Raw genomic sequence first — 19,659 nt, forward strand, 5'->3', positions numbered from 1 at the left:
ATCATACATGGGAGAGAGTGAAGGGGAAATTAAGGGTGTAGTGGTATCATCCTGGGACCTAAGGTCCAAAGGCCAACGCGAGAAGCATGTACAGCCTTTCATTGGCAAACCATTCAAAGGGATAGTATCCCCGAAACGGCTAGGCATTAAATACGAGACCGAAATCCGAGTCCATAACGCCACTACCTTTGGACAGGGGTAGTGGGTAGTCGTGCGGCAAGGACACCGGTAAAAAGAAAAGGTCAGAAGAAAACTGACAGAAAAAGAAAATGGGGAAGAGCCGGATGTACTTGGGGAATATACTGTCTCATTTTATATATTCGATGCACACATAGCATATCATTCATTATTGTCATTCATTCCTGTTTATACTGCTATAGATGGTGTAGTTTTATTTTCCAGTTATTTACTATTGCTTTTAGATGATTGCTAAGGATCTGAATTATTATTGCATGCCCTTTTGTATTGTTCCTTTTACTCTGTTCGGTCTCTCGCGGACCCTGCTCTAACGTTGTTTTCTCCACCACAGGAGTTGAGGCGTTAGATGGCGGAGCGTTTGCGAATGAAGAAACCATGGGATAAGGGATTGTGTGATCGGCGAGTTCGCTTCATGGATTATTGCGCTATGGCGTCTTGCGTCATTTTCTGTTCTCATTTTTTTGTCGGGACTCATTTTATTTTGAACTTTAGTTATTAAAACTTTACTTTTCATTTGGAGTATGAGTATTGAAAGGGCCTCTTGTTATGGTAGACTTATTTAATTTGGAATAAGTTTTTTGTCGTGGTTCTTGATTATCTTATTTTAAAAAAAAAAATTTCATGATTTTTGCGTTGTTCTCTTGCTCGTAACGACTTGACGGAATCGGGTAGTTACAAGCTTCTATAAATTCTCAGGCATTGTGGTCTTAGGGAGAAATGTCTTGATGCTTTAAGCAATGTGACTTTGAATAAGAAGTAAGCTCAAAAGGTTTGAGCTCTCCCACTCTTTATAATGGTCCCACTCTTCTTGCAAACTCTCATCTGTAGGAATGAGTGGTTCATCCACTCTGAGAGCAAGATCAAGGTCCATCCAGCCTAAAGTGAGCATAACTCTATTCTTCCACTCATAAAAATTGTCCCCTAGTAAGGAACATCCTAGTAGATTTAAAATTCATAAAATCTTATTCAATTTGCTGCAAAACATAAAACACAAACACATGCTTTCTACGTGCTAAATTCCAATTAAGCCATAATACCAAAATGCCAACCCATATTGACATATTCAGTTGTAAATACATCATATCTCGTGGTTACAACACACATTAGATTTACCGTTAATAATCGTACCGATCAATTAAATTAGAATTAGGTCCATTCTCCATACCTTTGGGCCTAGGATAAGACCCTTCGTCTAACTTCATTGATCTTACAATTAAAATGAATTCATAATACACAACCGTTTTCCTTTGGGCCAAGCAGCTATGTATTATAAATCCATTGCAATTGCCGATATAATTAAAGTAGAGCAACTGAAAAGTTACACTCTATATGTCAATGGCCACTGTAAATGCACCACTTGTCACAGGTATCCTCATAGCCATAGGATGCTTTGGGCCCCCCAGAATAATCGAATACCTCTTTATAATGGTATCTTTGGGTGTATGATTGGTCTTTATGTCATATTACAAGATTTTTACTTTATGGCATATGATTAACTTAATTGTAAACATCCAAAAGTACTGAAGGAATTGCAAATAACAACCAAAACTAAATTTAAAGAATCATGCAATAAATTGAAACTGAAACACAAACACTTCAAATACTGATAGTAAACTTCTGAATTTAAAGAATCATGCAATAAATTGAAACTGAAACACAAACACTTCAAATACTGATAGTAAACTTTTAAGCAATTATTAACTTTATTGTAAAAGCTTTGGATTGATCAGATTACCTTAATAGAGAACCTGAATCAGTTTTCAAGCCTTGAGGTTGTAGGCGAAACTGAGCACAAACAGCCTAGGCCGCTTGAAAACTGAAATCCATCAATCCAAACAATAAAAAACTGATACACATAGTACCTTAGGGTGCTAGAAACATTCCATTAAAATTTGAGAGTGAATCGCAATCGCCAGATACAATTACTAAAGCCATTTTATAGTCGGAATATCAAAAACAACAACCCACTGGTCTCGGATTGTTCCGGAACCTGTATCATTGTGTCCAGAATGCTGAAAAACTTTAAGGTACAGTTCAAAACTTTTCCTAAACCTAATTATAAACCCAACTTCTAATGCCCAATAAAAGTTGGAATATCCGGAAAAGCAACCTATGGAAACTATACCATTGCGTCCGAAACGCCGAAAACGGTAGGGTACAGTTCAACACTTTTTCAGAATATATCATTAGAGGGCCCAACATAGTGCCCGAAGATAAACTGAAGAAAAAGACAACCTTTTAAAAGTTATTTACGCTAACTTTAATGGTGATGCTGGGAAACACAGCTTTTCAAAATTTTATATTATTATTTTTTATTTCCCTTTTAACTGTTTTCTAAAAACAAACAAGGAGGTGATGCCACTTTATTTCGTGACCCATGCGGTGTCATAGATCGTGATAGCGAGAAACGCGCTCGCTATTCATCTTCAACCCTTTTTTAAAATAAAGAAACCCACTTCGATTTATGTTCCTAGAAAACTTTAGGTTGAGATTAAAATTGATCCAACCGTCGGATCGACCTGCCATTTGAGCGGTTGAGTTCGTCCTTCGAGCGGCTACACCTATATGCCGTCCGATCACAATTAGAACCTTTATTGCCAGTTTAACAAAAATCACAGAAACTTGAGATTTTGAAGTTTCCTTCAGATTTTAATGGCGTCTTCACCGTAACAGCACAAAGGGATTGATATATTCCTAGAATCATATTAGTTATGATTTAAATCGATTTTCATATAATCCAAACTTCTAAACCTTATTAAATCGAATTTCGATTCAAATACAGAAGACTCGATGTATGAAATTTGATTTGAATAATACTTTTTAATATGAATCAATCTTTCTAGATCAATCGACACAAGCCGAAGGTCAGCTCTGCTACCAATTGTTAGGCTTTATTTAATTCAAAATTAATGCGGAATCACCTCCGGCCATGGCCATTAGATTTGAAGATCATGAATCCCTCAAATCTCGATGAACCACGAACCAATCTCCGCTACACACGAACAAGAGAGATCTTCTAATTTTAAGAAGACCTTAAGGCTCGATCAATGGAATCGCAGGCAAGTATTTCATCTCATATTGGGGACCCTCTCTTTCTGATGGACTTTAGCTACGTATGTATGTGTTTCCATCAAACAACATCACACATTTATAGAGTTTGGATTCACGTATCCTTCCACACTTAAAACACCTTTTGTTTTAGAGTTTCAAAACACTTGGGATTTATCCCTAAGACTCCCTTTGTGAATACAACACAAAGTGAATAAGGAAAACCAACGTTTTCTCTAAAGTGGGTCCCACCAATGCGGGCCACACTAAAAACGCCAGCATGTTCTTCATAATTTTCTTTTTGTTCCCATCTTCGCAGAAAATTGAAAACCCACGTGATCATCATAAAAAAATAAGCAACTTAACATTCAGCAATTAAGGGAATTATATCAGAATAAATTCTTATAAATTTGAAATCCAATTGGATTTGTTACTGCAGTTTAGTCATGAAACTTGTTTTGTAGTTATCTATTTTTTTCCATTTCTTTCCAGACTCTTAATCTTTTGATGGAGTTTCTGAGGCTGAGTCTCACGTGTATGTCAGTAAGAAGGGACTGAAAAGGACACTGGAATTCGCAGAGAACCTGAAAACGGAACCTCCTTACCACAAAGTAAGGGCTTAAAATCTAAAACTTTATTTTATTTTCTGGGTCATTTTATTATGTTGAATTTCTTGGACTTGGGGGTTTGATCTGTTGAATGTTTAGGCCTCATTTTATTTTAGTGATGTAAGAGAGGATTATTTTGTTTTATAAGATGGAAAAATAGTTCTGAGAAGCTTGTCCATGTGTTTTTAAGGTGGAATGCCACTGAAAGTGGGTGATTTGCCCAATAGATGACAGTGGATATCCATGGTGTGTTTGTTACAGTCATTCATTCCAACTGGCAATAAATCTATTTCCCATGTTCACTCCATAATTTACATTCCTGTACACATATTTGATGGTAGAATTTGAATGCGAAGGTTCTAAAACAGGAGATTATAATACAGAATTTGCACTTATTTATATCAATGCAGCTATCCAACATTGGTTCCCTGTAGAAAAATGACAACGCCTCAATCTATATGTCGTTTTGTAAATGGTAAGATATTCATATTGCTTAATGGAAAATCCAATTTAGAGTTTTTGTGAAAATCATGTAGTTTCTACAATGATCTTTTATTTAAATTCTAAGATATTTTAGATAGCTTCAAAACTATGTGGAGTTTTTGTAAAATTTGACTTTCTAGTTTCTACCAAGATGTTTTATGTTAATTTTTGGTTTTTTAGCTTCAACTTTGAGCTCCATGTAACTCGCCTCATTGGTTTTTACAATTCAAAAAAGCTATCTTGAGTTATTTGGTCATTTTGCCATAGGTAGTCCAGCTCCAGCTTCAAAGGAGAAGAAACCAAGGGCAAGGTAGTCCAACTTTATGTAGAACCTTGAGGGGATGAAGAAGAGGCTGAAGGAGATTGAAGAGGAAGAAGGCACACTTCGCGAGAAGCAGGCCAAAGTCAAGAAAGAGATGCATCTTAGTCTGCATAAGGGTAATAAATTTTGCTAATTTTGTGCTCCAAATGATCTGTGTTTAGATTATCATTCATTTTAATGTATTAATTATATAGGAAGTTAGGCAAAGATGCAAGCCTTATTACGGATTCTTATTCTAATATAGATTAGTAGAGGAAGACTTTCATTTACTCATTTGATTTGGATCGGCATTAACAACAAGAAGCCAAATATCTTTAATGATCAGCACTTATGTGCCTTGGAATGTACCCTTTTCCCTCTTTCACCCTTTATTTGTTTTTGTTTCTCTTTTTTAGATTTTGTTATCTCTTGATGATTTGATGGATTCTCTCTTTCATAGATGCAAGAGAAAGCCTCAAGCTAATTGTTGGGAAAATTACTAAAAAGTAAAACCCCTTTAAAGGTTTTTTTTGGTAAGAAATTAGCAATTTGATTTAATTTCATGTTGTTGTTGTAGGATGTCAATATTGCATTTTTAGTGATTGTTTTATTATACTTTGTGTGCAGACACTTTGAGGGCTCTCAGATGTCTGTTGGGTCCGAGAATCGTGGCTTCGAGTGTGAATCTGATTGAAAGAAAAAGATATTTATAAACAATCTTATGTTTGTGGCTTTGGTGTGGGAAATGTGTGAAAATTTTGGGGTTCTGAAGCTTATAATAAGTGGCCATGGATTCTGCTGTTTACATTTCCAATGATGTTTGATCTAGGTATAAAATATCAGTTGTTGAACATCCTATGATGCCTGTGATGTGCTGTGTTTTTTGTCTTTTTGGTGGAAAAATAGCTCCTATTGTGGATGTTGAAGTATAAATGATTAAATAACACAATCTCTAACAGCTTAAGGCCCTGTTCCTTTGGGATTATGATAACTGATGGTGAGCCCTCAAACCAATTATTGGACTGAAAAGTAATGTAATTTGAGTCCAATAATCGGTTTGGGGGCTCATCATCGGTTGTCATAATATCAAACGAACAGGGCCTACGCATCTGGAGTAATTGGTTGTTTCACATGGTGTCAGAGCTATTGCCTCTTCACGGCAGGTCCTGGGTTCAAACTTTAAAACCTAGTAACTCCTTCATATTAAAAATCCACATGTACAGCCAACCCAAAAAAGAGGGGCTACACATGAGGGGGACTGTTTAAGTATAAATGATTAAATAACATCATCTCTAACAGCTTAAACTTTTGGGGTAATTGGTTGTTGCACAGTGGATATATCATGCTTTATTGTCTGTGAAAAATAACTCCTCTCTGGACCATCTGGACAAATCCGTTATTGCTTCGCCAATTTTGCTTGATCTCACCGGTTGCTACATACCATACGAAAACTCCATATCGATATTCCTTGGGTGCTGGTATGTAGTTATTTTTGCTCTATTCCTTTACTTTTGCATTTTATTGGGTTTTTGTTACTTCTTTTTATCCTTGATTTTGCTCTGTTTTGCTCGCATCATTCCCTTCGAGTGCTACTTTTCTCTTTTATTTTGCATCTATCCTTCTCTAGGATTGTTATTTATTTTTTCCCTTATCTGTCAAAATTTAGGTATCATAGATTCGTAGTAGTGTATCTGATAGGATTTAGTTCCTCAATTATTTATTTAAAGAAAATAATATGGAGACCAGGAGTAGAAATTTCAATACATCAGTCCAATTAAGCACTATGAAAATGAAATTTCTACTCATAGTGCTTAATTGGACTGATGTATTGAAATTTCTACTCATAGTGCTTAATTGATTTATGACATTGTCCAGGTATTCAGGTTGAAGACAATTGCCTCAACAGCAGCTTCTTTCCATTCATAGTGGTTGAACCATGTCTGTTCAGGAATAAATGAAGGAATTCTCAGGCTCGCCTTTCATGTTTTATGTTATCATCATTGAACTCACACCCTTTTGCCATTAAAATGAAGCCCTACTTTGCCTACGCAAATGTGCTGACTCCTATCTGCAATTAAACCCTACTTTGCCTACCCAAATGTTCCAACTCCCATCTGCAATTGCATGTGTTGATGCCTGCATCATTTACCATTGCTGAATACATCTTTCACTTTTGCATCTTTCTGATAATCTTCTTTACCGATCCTTCCAAATTTACGAAAACTGAGAAAGATTCTCCATGTAACTAACTGACTATAAGTATCATTAAAGTTCAGAGGACTTGCTATAGGCAACTACCATAGAAAATAATATTGTTTAGCAATTAACGTTTATTGGTTTCCCTTATATTTTGCCTCTCTTCCATTTGCCCTTTCATAACTACGGCTGCATAGAGTCACTTGAATCCTCAAATCATTTACCTCGTGGGGAACAATGTACTTTCCTTCCTTCCTTCCTTCCTTCCTCTTATCTAAGTCAGTTTACATGAGTTAGTATCCTATGTAAGGAGTTTTAAAGTATAACGTTATTTCTGATTAGGATTTGGATTATATTGGGAAGGGATTTGCTAGGGACCATCACATAAGTCATTTCACGCCTGAGCTGTTGCATGTGAAGCCACCTCAGATGAATTAAATGAATCCCACCTGAATGTTTCACGAATAAAATTGATACCCTTTTCTTATTTCGTTTCTTGACATCTATATTTTTATATATGTAGTTTTGCATCCATGGAGGTACTTACAACATTTTGGTCATATAGCTGCTCCTCTATTTTGTCTCTGCATCAGCTATCTCTTCATTACATTATCCTGTTATATATTATCTCCAATCACTGATGTGTGTTTGTTTTTTGCTTCCCCAAGCAACTCGAATACTTTAGCTCACTTCACCTCATCTTATCCATGTCCTTTTCATTGTTTTTGTTTGAGCTCCCAACCCTCCACATGCAATTAATCCTCATCCTCTGGTGCCAAAATATTGTTGAAGCCTTAGTGCTGGTACCATATTCTAGGAAACTTTTAGGTTGCGCTCTGTAACCATTCTCACTATTCTCATCATGGAAGCCAGAATTAATTCTTATTCTTTGGAGTGCTTCCAGAATTAGAACGCATTTTAACTATTTTATTAAGAATCAATTATTCTATTTTTTGGAATAGAATCACATTATTTTGTCATCGAAAATATGGATTTTGGCATGCTAATTTGTGGTAGTTAGAGCATGTTTGATGTAGATGTTGCATCATTGTATGTTCACAGGGTGGGGGATGCGGAGTAAACTAGAACCATCGGCAAGCTGATATTTCAATATGTGGGTGATTTTTTTAGTCGTGAATGGGGATTTAATCGTGAACAGAAACACATTTTAAAACGATGCATGAAATGGAAAATCTGGAGTGAGTGCTCCTGAAACAAAATAAAAGTACAACAGAATAGCAATTGTCCTCCAAGATATGATGCCACAAACAAATTAAATTTGATTTAAGGCAGTACTTGAAAGAAGAGAGGGTGAGTGGCATTTGTTTGATGTCATCCCTGCAATCTGTTTGTGATATTGGCGTCAAACATTCAGTGTAGTAGTTGTCATTTTAATTAGTTGATATTTCCAAAACCAGTTTTCTGAAGCTTTAATAAACCATGTTGTAAAATATCTCAATCGCACGTGCATTTGCACGTGCATTTTTTACTAGTTTGTAGCAAAGAGGGAAAGAAAATCAGTTGAGAAATGGGGTACCTTTACAAGTCTCTCTAGCATGTTGTTTCGATAATAAATAGAAATCATAAGGTCACATAACTTCCATGGCACCGAATGGAGATCATGACCAATTTTATTCACCCAAAATGTGTGCGCTTCTTCGGCTCTGTCATCGTTGTCTAAAGCACGTATTAACTGCTCATAAGTTCCCATTGTAGTGCCCTGCCCCTTGCTTAGCATCCACTTTATTACCTGGAAAGAAATTATCTGAAAAGGTAAACTTATCATGGAAACAGAAAGTCCTGAATAGAAAGTTCATGAATCATGACTGCCTGGGGTAAAATGAAAGTTCAGAGAGATCAAGTTCATCAGATCAAAATGTCAAAATAGTTGTTTTCCTATAAGAGAATCTTTTGATCAGGTTTAAAAGATTGGAAGTGAAAGTTGACTGGGACTTACTGTGTCCAAGTCCGAGTCTGTTAGAATGAGCTAGGGTTAGAGATAGAGAGGAAGAAGAAGAGGAGTGAAGGTTGGAGATTCTCCACTAGGGAGCTCCCATGTAAAATGATGTATATATAAGGCCCAACTAGGGCAACCAAGTACAAGGAAATTAATACCCTCTCTCTAACAGGTAATGACTAAACTATCCCTAATACATGTTATTCAACACTCCCCCTCAAGCTGGAGTGCATATATTATGAAGCTCCAGCTTGCTATAAAGAACTACATCAACAACTAAAAAAGTACAATAAGCTCATACACATCCAGCTTGGTATATCACTCATCGTCAAGCTGGTGTGGTACATACATAATGAAAGCATAAACAAAAGACAAGGGCCAACATGAACAACATCGAGATCTACGGCCATAAAAAAGAGCAGCTCCCCCTGAGGCCTGAGGTAGCACAACGACGAGAGCAGTCACAGTCGGGTCTCCCCCTGAATGAGAACCCGGCAATAAGTCTGGAACCATGAAAGATTGAACTGAGGCACCTCGACCGGGGAATAGCAATGATCCATCGAGCAAAAAAGGGGGCACACTAAAGGTGAGCACAACGAACATCGGCGAAGTAGCACAACGTCAAGTAAAGATGATAACAACCGATGGGGAAAAAATCGGATTCAAGGTCAACGGGAACACCGTCGCCTGGAGAGAAGGGAAGAGAGAGAGAGAGAGAGAGAGAACAAGGATAACCAACAAACGATGGGGAAACCATCGTCTAGAGATTAGGTCGACAGCATGAACATCGTCGCCTGAAAAGATAAGAAAAAGAAAGGAAGAGGATAACCAACCAACGATGGGGAAATCATCATCTGGTAACAAGGTCAACGGCATGAACATCGTCGCCTAATGATAGGAAGAAAATGAAGGAAAAGATAACCAACCAACGATGGGGACACCATCGTCTGGAGACAAGGTCGACGGCATGAACATCGTCGCCTAAAAAAGAGCCGACCAACGATGGGGACACCATCACCCGGAAAAGAGAGGTCGACGGGAAAAGATCATCGCCTGTAAGAAAGCTGACCAACGATGGGAATGGAAACCATCGCCCAGAAACGAGAGGATAAGACATGAAAGAGAAGACACACGAGGAAAGAGACGAAGAACAATACTCCCCCTCAGGGGAGACTACATGAGCCCAGACATGACAAGGCAAGGAGGACAATATCAAGACAACACGAAGAGATAAGGCAACACTCCCACAAGAAGACGATACTAAGAAGACAAAATCAAGGGAAAAAAAAAGAACTCTCCCCCTAAAGAAAAGACACAAAGAACTACATGAGAACACTCCCCCTCAAGTTGAAGGTCTGCAACGAAACGAAGACAATTAAGGCACTACACCTCTCTCGAACATTCCATCGAACACTTGGTGTGCGCCTTGAAGAAGAAGACAAAGGAACGAAGACAAACAAGGCAGGCACTCCACCTCTCTTAGACATTTTATCAAACACTTAGTGTGCACCTTTGAAGAACAACATACGAGACATAAGAAGACATAGAAGACAACACTAAACAATGTAAAGGAAGAGATGACATCAACACGACATACAAAACAATGGAAATAAAGAGATGACAACACTAGACACACACACCCTCAACTTGAAACCAAAGGCCTTCAACTTGAAACGAAAAGAAGACGTCCAAGGCACCAAATCTCTTTCGGACATTTCACCGAACACTTGGTGGGCACCTTGAAGAACAACAAAGAAGTCATAAAAGACAACGAATCTAGAGGAGAAAGGACAAAGATTAGGATGGAGAGGGTGGGGGAAGAGACTCAAAACATGAAAAAAAGAAAGGATTTAAAACATAAAGATGGGTGAAAGAAACTAGAAAGAACCCAATAAGGGTATGGTCTTAGAGAATAATGGGATTTTGGGGTAAAGAACCAAAAAGAAGGGACAGAGATATTCTCGAGAGATTTTTGAATATATTTTTTTCTTGTGATTTACAACTCCAAAAACAAGAAAATGGAAAAAAAGAGATATGTATGAGAGAGAGTTGCGAGAAAGAGAGAGAATACCAAGAGAGAAAGATTAGGGAGATTTGAGGAGAAATCTTCGGAAAACAAAAGAGGAAACAACACCTTGCGTGTAAAGGCAAAGAGAGATATGAGAGAGAGAGAGAGAGTGGCGTGGAGATACTCTTCTTCTTTCCTTCTACCCCTTCCCAAAGGATCTTTGCTCTGATACCATGTTAGAATGAGCTAGGGTTAGAGATAGAGAGGAAGAAGAAGAGGAGTGAAGGTTGGAGATTCTCCACTAGGGAGCTCCCATGTAAAATGATGTATATATAAGGCCCAACTAGGGCAACCAAGTACAATGACTACCATATCCTCTCTCTAACAGGTAATGACTAAACTATCCCTAATACATGTTATTCAACATAGTCAATATGAAACACGGCAGTAATCAATCAAGTTTATGGAATCAAAAGCTTATTTGATAATATGATCTTTCAATTTTTATTTTTATTTTGAATGGTAATATGATCTTTCATGTTCCAAGGCATCAATCAAGTTTTCCTGATAGCAGATCAAGTTTTCAAAGTACTCCTAGTTGATCATAATACATAGTTTGTTTCTCTCAAAAGAATTAAAATGAGATACCCCTGAACAAGTCTCAATAGGGTAGGGTCCACTCGGAGAGTTTTTCAGGCATTTGATCAAATTCTTCAACATTGGAAGAATTCATATGTCCTACTTAAAAGTAATTAAGTTATTCTCAAATTCAACCCAAAAGATTCCCTAGAAGAAAAGGATAATGAACTATCAAGTAGACATAAGATAAATTAAAGAAAAAAAGTAGGAAAATTGCTAACATCAATTTTTAATTAACACTTATTCATTGCCTGCAGAAATTATGTTTGACTCGCAAACAAAATATAAGCCAAAATCCTCTAAAAGGATAATGGACTATAAAAAAATATAACATAAATTAAAGAAAAAAGTAGGAAAATTGCTAACATCAATTTTTAATTAATGCTTATCCATTGCCTGAAGAAATTATGGTCCACTCACAAAAATCACATAAGCCAAAATCCTATTTTTTTAACGCAACATATATATAAGAACTCGGGCCGGTAGCTTAAATTTTACACATGATAAAAGAGTACACAGAGGGGACATACCACCATTACCATACCTCCAGATCTACAACGCAAATATAAAAAAAACCTACCCGCTACAATTACTTGGAATGCCCAAGTAGTTACAAAAGTACAGGAGGGAGACAAACTACTTTATCTCATGAAACAAAAAAAACCAAAAAATACAAAAATCTTACCTACTACGAATGTTAGGGATTCCCAATAAATCACATCTCACAGTGCCTTTAGCCAATGTAAGAAGATCTCCCCAATAAAAAAAATATTACTCTTTCTTATACTTTAAAGTATAGTTAGCAACGGTAAGGTTGCTCCATTGTGACCTGGTGGTCACGGGTTCGAGTCACAGAAACAGCCTCTCTGCAAAGCAGGGGTCAGGCTGCGTACATCCAGCCCTCCCCAGACCCCGCAATGGCGGGAGCCTCGTGGATTGGACCGCCCCTTTACAAGCATAGTTAGCAAGGTGATCCATGACCTGGTAACTCTATCTGATGTGTCATTTTAGGCTTCAAATCAAGGATAAGAGAGTGAAGCTCTTGCCAATAATATTTAATCGACCAAGGAGGACCCTCATTAGATTGAGACCTTCTTGTCAGATTCCACCAAAACAATCAAGAATCCTAAGGCCTTACAATATCTAATGACCTCAAAAATGCTTCTAGCTTCCGCTCGGGTGTTGCTTTCCACACAAAAATAGATGCCCCGTCATTTACTAATTTTATCTCACCTAGTTTGGTTGTTTTCCAGCACAAACGAGTATTTTTAAGGCTTTTCAATGGTTGCGGAAATATCTCAATGTCTCCAAGAACCATTTCTTCCCAAAATCCTCCAATAATGATATCATTACTAACTTAATTTACTAGCCAAAGTTCCCATGGGCTGAAATGATGTGATATTTTTAGAGCTAAGGCCAATTTAGATTAGAATTTACACATTCTAAAAGAAGAATTCTGACTTCATCAAGAGCTGATGGGCTTTTTACAAAAACCAAAAAACAAAAAAAAAAAAAATTGTAAAATTATATAGGTCTACCTTAGACTAGTAGCAGTTCTGAAGAAGTGTTGGTGTCTTTCAATCTCATGAAACAAAAATCTATAGAGAGAACCTGATTTAATTCATTACAATCATAAAAATCCTTCAATTTCATTGTGGGATTAAAATCTACTAGATTTCAAATTATTTTTTACTCCTAGTTTGTTTGATTGATCTCAGAAGTTAATCGCGTTGCAATTTTGTCCTTTTTTTGTACATGACCCAGATAATTTATTTCATATTTCATTAGTGTGTTGCACTGCCCCATCGACCAATAGGGTGGTCGAGATGTCATAAACAAATAAAATAAATCGTCAACTGCAAGCACTGGTTTTCCACAACTATTGCCAAGAACTAGCCTCTGAGCTTGCATCTCTAAATGTGACGGGATTGAACTTCTTGCTCTGGAATAATATTAACTGTTTCCTCCAGGGAATCTACTAACCTTTGAGGGTACCCAGCCAATTACTCATCGACTTAACCGCATTTTATGGATCATCTCCACCAAAAAGGTACCTTGAAAGTAAGCAAGTTGTAGCTGAATGCCTTGTAGGGATTTTTTTTCGTTTTCTTTTTCTTTCTTATTTGTATGGAGAGAGAATGAGAGATTAGAAAAGGAAAGAAAGAAAAATAGGGTCCCAGATAGCCCTCTAAAAACAGGGACTTAAGGTCCTATCAGCCCCCTCGATAACTAATGAATCCACCAACATTTGCAAGTATGAAAAAGGAAGAACACATTGATGCTTCGAAAAGCAATCCAATGGAAGCATGAAAAAGAAGAAAACAGGGAAGAAGAACCCAAGGATGCTCCGATTCCCTTGTGAAGCGATAGAGAAGGAGACGAGGTCAATTTGCAGGTGCGTCGAGGTCGATTTGCAGCTTCTTGTCAGTGGACTACCTGAAATCTATCCAGAAAACTAAGACCGTGGACTGCCAACTACAAGTGCCTGGAGGTAGATTTGCAGGTTCTTCTCTTCCATTTGATGGTTGTCGAACCAGAGGCAAGTATTATTCAATCTAGCATTTTCCAAATGTGATATAGAATAGTGCATAAAGTTTGGTGGTTCTTGACTGGAGGGTTGGAGATGCAATGTGGAAGATGGCTTGGAGCAGGATCATCTGAAAGCGCCGGTTTTGCAGCAGTGCTTCTCCAACACTCAGGTCATGGCTCTTTGTTGGGCTAGGAAACCCAGATACAAATAAAAAGACACCAGACACAACGTACTTTTCCATACCCGTATTAAATTTGATTTCGGAAACCGCACAAAATCAAACCGCTATCAGATTTTCATCACAGGAAGTCGATTTCGATTTGTAGGGCAATTCTTTCGAGTTTCCCCTTTCGTTCTCTGGTAGGGGAAAGAATTTTTGGGTATAGAAGCAACCCGCTCAAAGCATGCCAGAAATGTCATAAATGGCAATTCCAACAATGAGAAGCACTCGGAACACGGAGTTTCCACTGAGCTCTCATTGTCTGCCCCAAAGAGAAGCTGCCAATGGAGAGAGAAGCTATTTAGGTTGCGAGTGGTAGCTGGTAAAGAGAGAGAGAGAGAGAGAGATTTCACCCCAGTGCACTTCTCTGTGGCCATTTTCCACCCGAAAGTTCTCCATCGATGCAAGGGCTTGCTATTAACGAATAGAACCACTTCATCTTATATATATATATACAGAGAGAGAGAGAGAGAGAGAGAAAGAGAGATTCCTACCTGAATCCTCTCGATTTAGGCGAAAAACCGAAGCACTATTTTTGGGTGCCACTTTGGCCGAAACAAGGTCGAGAAGGAAACTTCTGGAAATCAAAATTCTGCTTTCCTTGTTAACCGAGCAGTCGGCCAATGCCTTTGACAGGAATTAAAGACCTTTTATTGTCCCTTTTCGTCCATTTTTTAGAATCGAAATGGACCCTTAGCGATTCCCTCCCTATTCGGTTATCAAATTTCTAAGGTGGTGTTACTAAATTTCAATCAAAGCACATGATATTACATTTGAGGAATCTACTTAAAATCCATAGGGCTCCACATTAAAATACATTGCCTTGTTAGGACAGTGTCCACTTCCACTTTGTTAAAATCATTGATACCGATAAAGCTAGAGAAAGCTTTGATGGCCACTTTGTTCTCAATTTCGAGGACTCTACTGATTCTGGCAAGGCCCATATTTAGAGAAGGCCAGCCCAAAATTCATTTCCATAGGATGATCCAAACCGGAAATTCATTTCCATAGGATAATCCCAACCCGGTTTGGATCATCCTATGGTGAGGCTTGTAAAGTATTTTTATGTTGTGGCCCATCAAATGGACGGTCTGGATCATCCTACAGTGCGACACATAGTCTTTTTTGAAAAAATAGAACCATATAAAATCTCATAAAGAGGGATGATGCCTTTAAGAGAGAGAGAGAGAGAGAGAGAGAGAGAGGATTTAATGTTGCCGTTATTGATGAAGTGGGAGACTATACGAATTTTTAAGTTATCTACAACTAAGGGTAAAATGGATAAAAGAAAATTTTAAAAGCTATTAATGTACTATTGGTAATTAAGAAAATGTTGGGGGATTCTTGTAGACACGTTTTTATCTAGGGGGTCTCTAGTAGTTTTCCCAAAAACTAAATCCAATGGCTAAGATGATGGCTGGATTACATCACTATCCTAAAGGAGATCCATGGTTGATACTAAAAAAGCCTATAAACCACCGAAGCTCTTGAAGACAGATGAGAATACCTTGTTATATGGGAGGAAAAGATGGTTCCATGAATCCTTTGTTTCCTTACAAAGAGAACTCATGTTGGCAAGACTAAATTCCATTTTTCTTAGTACATAGTATCCATATATACTTTTCAGTTTTCACAATTGTCGTTCAACAAAAGGCCTTGACTCTAGGGGAAGCACCTCATGCCATGTATCTTATGTAGGACCGTGAAGGGAAATTTGATAAAAGGGGAGAGAAATAGACGAAAGGGGATAGAATTAGAAGAATGGGGGAAGAAGAGACGAAAATAACCTGAAGAAGAGACGAATTTAGGGAGAAGTAGAAGAAGAAGAGAAGAATAGACGAATTTAGAGAGAGAAGAGAAGAAATCAGAAGAGGGAAGAAGAAAACTAGAATTAGAGGGAGAAGCATCTTTATTCAATACCAATCAAAGTTACAAAATAAGCTGTAAAGAGGCCTATGTATAGACAAATAAACAACCTAAAAGATAGAAACCTACTAAACATGAACTCTTAAAGAAGCCTACTAAAATAAGAACTCTAAATAACCAAATGACTAAAATACCCCTAATAAAATACTAATTGGTAAATATGCCACTTATTTAGGCCTAATATTTGCATCAGTATCACTTAGAAGATGCCTCTAATTCATTAATAAAAAAATGAAGAAAAAGATTATACTAAGAACATAACCTTAACTTAAGTCCCAAACCCAAATTGTATCCCTCAAATGGGGATATGCAATTATGCACAGACTTTGACTCTAGGGGAAGCCATGTGTATCACTTAGAAGATGCCTCTAATTCATTAATAAATAAATGAAGAAAAAGATTATACTAAGAACATAACCTTAAGTCCCAAAACCAAATTGTATCCCTCAAATGGGGAATATGCAATTACATACAGACACACACACACAATCTCATCATTTTTGGGATGCCTTTTAGAGACCAATTCCATACTATCCTTCCCACCAGACCTATTGAAAAACTCTAGAATGCTCTTCCTTTTATGACCTACCAATCTATTTACAAGGTTTTAAATTTCAGTTCCGCCGAAATTTCGAACGAAATTGGGTACACAATTAAAAAATAATATATTAATTAATACCAAATCCCAGCCGAAATTTCCAAAATTATGGTAATTTCAGTCAAAATTTCGAGGAAAATGCTATATAATTAAAAATTTTGCGATTTTTGGGTTAAATTTCTCGAGATTTGGGACGAAATATTTAAAAAACTGAAATTACGTCGCGTCCAAAATTTTGGCCGAAATCCGGTACCGTTTCGGGTTTTGGCAATTCCGGTTTCGGTGTGGATTTCGGTCGAATTTTAAAACCTTGCCTATTTAGAGAGAGAGAGAGAGAGAGACGGTTGAAACGCACAAAAACATCATCTAATCAAACATCTTCCCAAAACCCAACTCTCTCTCTCTCTCTCTCTCTCTCTCTCTCTCTCTCTCTCTCTCTCTCTCTCTCTCTCCCCTAAATAGGATAAAATCTTTGAGCTTCTCAATGACCAAACAAACAGGCCGCCATGCACCCACTCTTGAACCACTAAAACTTCACCCCACCTACCAACCCCATATTTATCTGAAATTTTTATACCAAATAAATTCTCTTTCCCCTCCCAAGTTCCAAAGCCACTGCCTAAGCATCTCTCTGCCTCAATGGAATCCTTCACCACTACCAGACCTACCAAAAACAATCTTACCCACCTCCATGATTTCTATCAATGCAACACTACCTTGACAGCTGTGGATTTCCTAAGCGCGACCCATCAATTCTGAAATTAACAACATCAAGCAGTGCACTCACCAAGCACTCAAACAGATACAATATTTAACATAGATTCCGACAATTTACACAACACAATGTGTTCCTTGTCTAAATATGAATTAATTTTGTTCTTGTTTGATCCAAAATTTCAACAAAGACGGTTCAATGCTATCGATATATAAGAACATTCACAAGTTTCGTCACTTTTATAGGAACTATTACTTTTATGGTGTCCGTACCAATACATATAAATCAAACATGGCTCTTAAATCAATATAAATTTAGAATAAGCACAGAGAAATTGAGAAATTTTCTCATACCTGAATAACTCTATGCCATTGTTGCTCCTTTTCTAAAGTACACATTGCTTTCTTCAATGAAGATATAGGGAAGTTCTGCTCCCATGCAACCCAAGCATCAAGTGCATCATAGAGAGCCTCTTTAGATTCTTTTAGGTCAAAAAGCTGCGGGATTTCAAGTGCTTTAGCCTCTTATCATAACAAGGAAACAAAATTAACTGAAAGTGCATTGCAGGAATATTGTACCTCTTAAATCAAAAAAATCAAGTGATTAATATATGCTATAATAATCAACGGATATCCTTTGTTGTACTTAAGCTTAATTGATGTATTTAGCTAAACATTTAATTTTTAATATGAACAAAACTTCTCAAACACAGACTGATTTATCACAATAAGAGGTTGTTGGCAACTTATGTAACAAAGACACCACTTTCTAAAAAGTTCTTGCATAAAACATAGTTGTCACACATACATGTCGTAAGTCGACCTACGTATTAAGATTTAAGACATCTTTATATACATAAAGTGAGAAAGAGAGAGAGAGAGAGAGTTTGTATGGTATCCGCACATCGTGCAGGTATTTTTTTTTTTTTCAAAAAACCACAGTGAGGTCCACATTATTCGATGATCCAAACCATTCGATTGTTGGGCCCCAACTTAAATAGGATCTGCCCCAAAAATATCTCCATTCGATTATCCTAAGCCTCTGATCTGTAGAGGGACGGCACGTTATGGAAACTTCTACAGATCGGAGTGTTACGGTCATCGAATGGAGATGATTTTAGGGGCACGACCTATTTAAGTTGGGGCCCAAAAAATGAATGGTTTGAATCATCGAATGGTGTGGCCCCATGCCCACACACACGGATATATATATATATATATATATATATATATATATATATATATATAGCAGAAGAGAAAAGGAGAGAATTATTTGAATTTCTCCCAAAATTCTATGAGAATTACACATCACTTTTTTTGACTTTTTTTAACAAAGGAACCCATTCAACCCACATATTTTCAATCCTACCCCCTCCTTTATGCTTTTTAACAAAGGCACCCATTCAACCCACATATTTTCAATCCTACCCCCTCCTTTATGCTTTTTAACAAAGGCACCAATTAAAGCCACATAATTTCAATCCTACCCCCCTCCTTTATGCTTTTTAAATTATGGAAACCTCTATAGATTAGAGGGCTAGGTTCAGCCTATATATAGGGGAAACGTTTTTTGCGCGATACCTCAAATAAGTTATCTGAGCAAGAGCTCAAAAAAACATATGGGCCCACATTGTTTAGATGAACTAAAGCATTCATTTGGATAGTCCAAAGATAAATAGAGTGTGCACAAAAAATCTGCTCCACAGGATTATCCTAACCCTTCGATTTGTGGAGGTTAAAGCGGATGGGTATAAACCTCCACAAATCTGTCCATTTTTAACCTCCAAAAATCGAAGGGTTAGGATGATCCTATGGAGCTGATTTTTTGGGCACACCCTATCTATGTAAGGGCCTATCAAATGAATGCTTTGGATCATCCAAACAATGTGAGCCCACATGATTTTTTGAGCTCTTGCTCAGATAACTTATCTGAGGTATCGCGCAGAAAACGTTTCCACATATATTGATGTGATCCATGGGGGGAAATAGAAGATAGAGTTGAAAAGAGAAGAATAAGGGGAAGAGAAGAAGAATAGGAGGGAAGGAGAGACCAACCCTAGAATCCACTGGGAAAGAAGAGAGAAGATATTAGAGGAGAGAAATAGAAGATTAAGAGAAGAAGAACCCTAGAATCCACTAGGAATGAAGAGGAGAATAAAGGGAAGAAGAAGAGGGATAGGGGAGAATCTCTGTTCTCAATTCATTCATTCATTCATCATCAAAATCTCTAAAA

The 19,659-nt window shown here is 37.3% G+C and overlaps 1 protein-coding gene across 8 annotated transcripts in view; it reads right to left on the reverse strand.

Moving 5' to 3' along the window:
- Positions 1-19,659, reverse strand: part of LOC143857174 (pentatricopeptide repeat-containing protein At4g18975, chloroplastic-like) — a 37,155-nt gene that overhangs the window by 10,431 nt on the left and 7,065 nt on the right. For 5 of the 8 annotated variants that reach the window (XM_077367557.1, XM_077367558.1, XM_077367555.1 and 2 more), the window contains exons 5-6: positions 17,781-17,924; positions 8,372-8,599 (exon numbers count right to left, since the gene is read on the reverse strand). In XM_077367557.1, the coding sequence (XP_077223672.1) occupies positions 8,372-8,599; positions 17,781-17,924 (372 nt within the window). Of the gene's footprint in view, positions 1-1,933; positions 2,015-8,371; positions 8,600-17,780; positions 17,925-19,659 lie in introns of all 8 variants that reach the window. The other 3 variants (XM_077367559.1, XM_077367560.1, XM_077367562.1) reach the window with 2 other exon arrangements.

The sequence above is a fragment of the Tasmannia lanceolata genome, unplaced genomic scaffold (assembly GCF_043159265.1).
Source record: "Tasmannia lanceolata isolate RefF3 unplaced genomic scaffold, GAP_Taslan_0.1 ptg000024l, whole genome shotgun sequence".
NCBI lineage: Eukaryota > Viridiplantae > Streptophyta > Magnoliopsida > Canellales > Winteraceae > Tasmannia > Tasmannia lanceolata.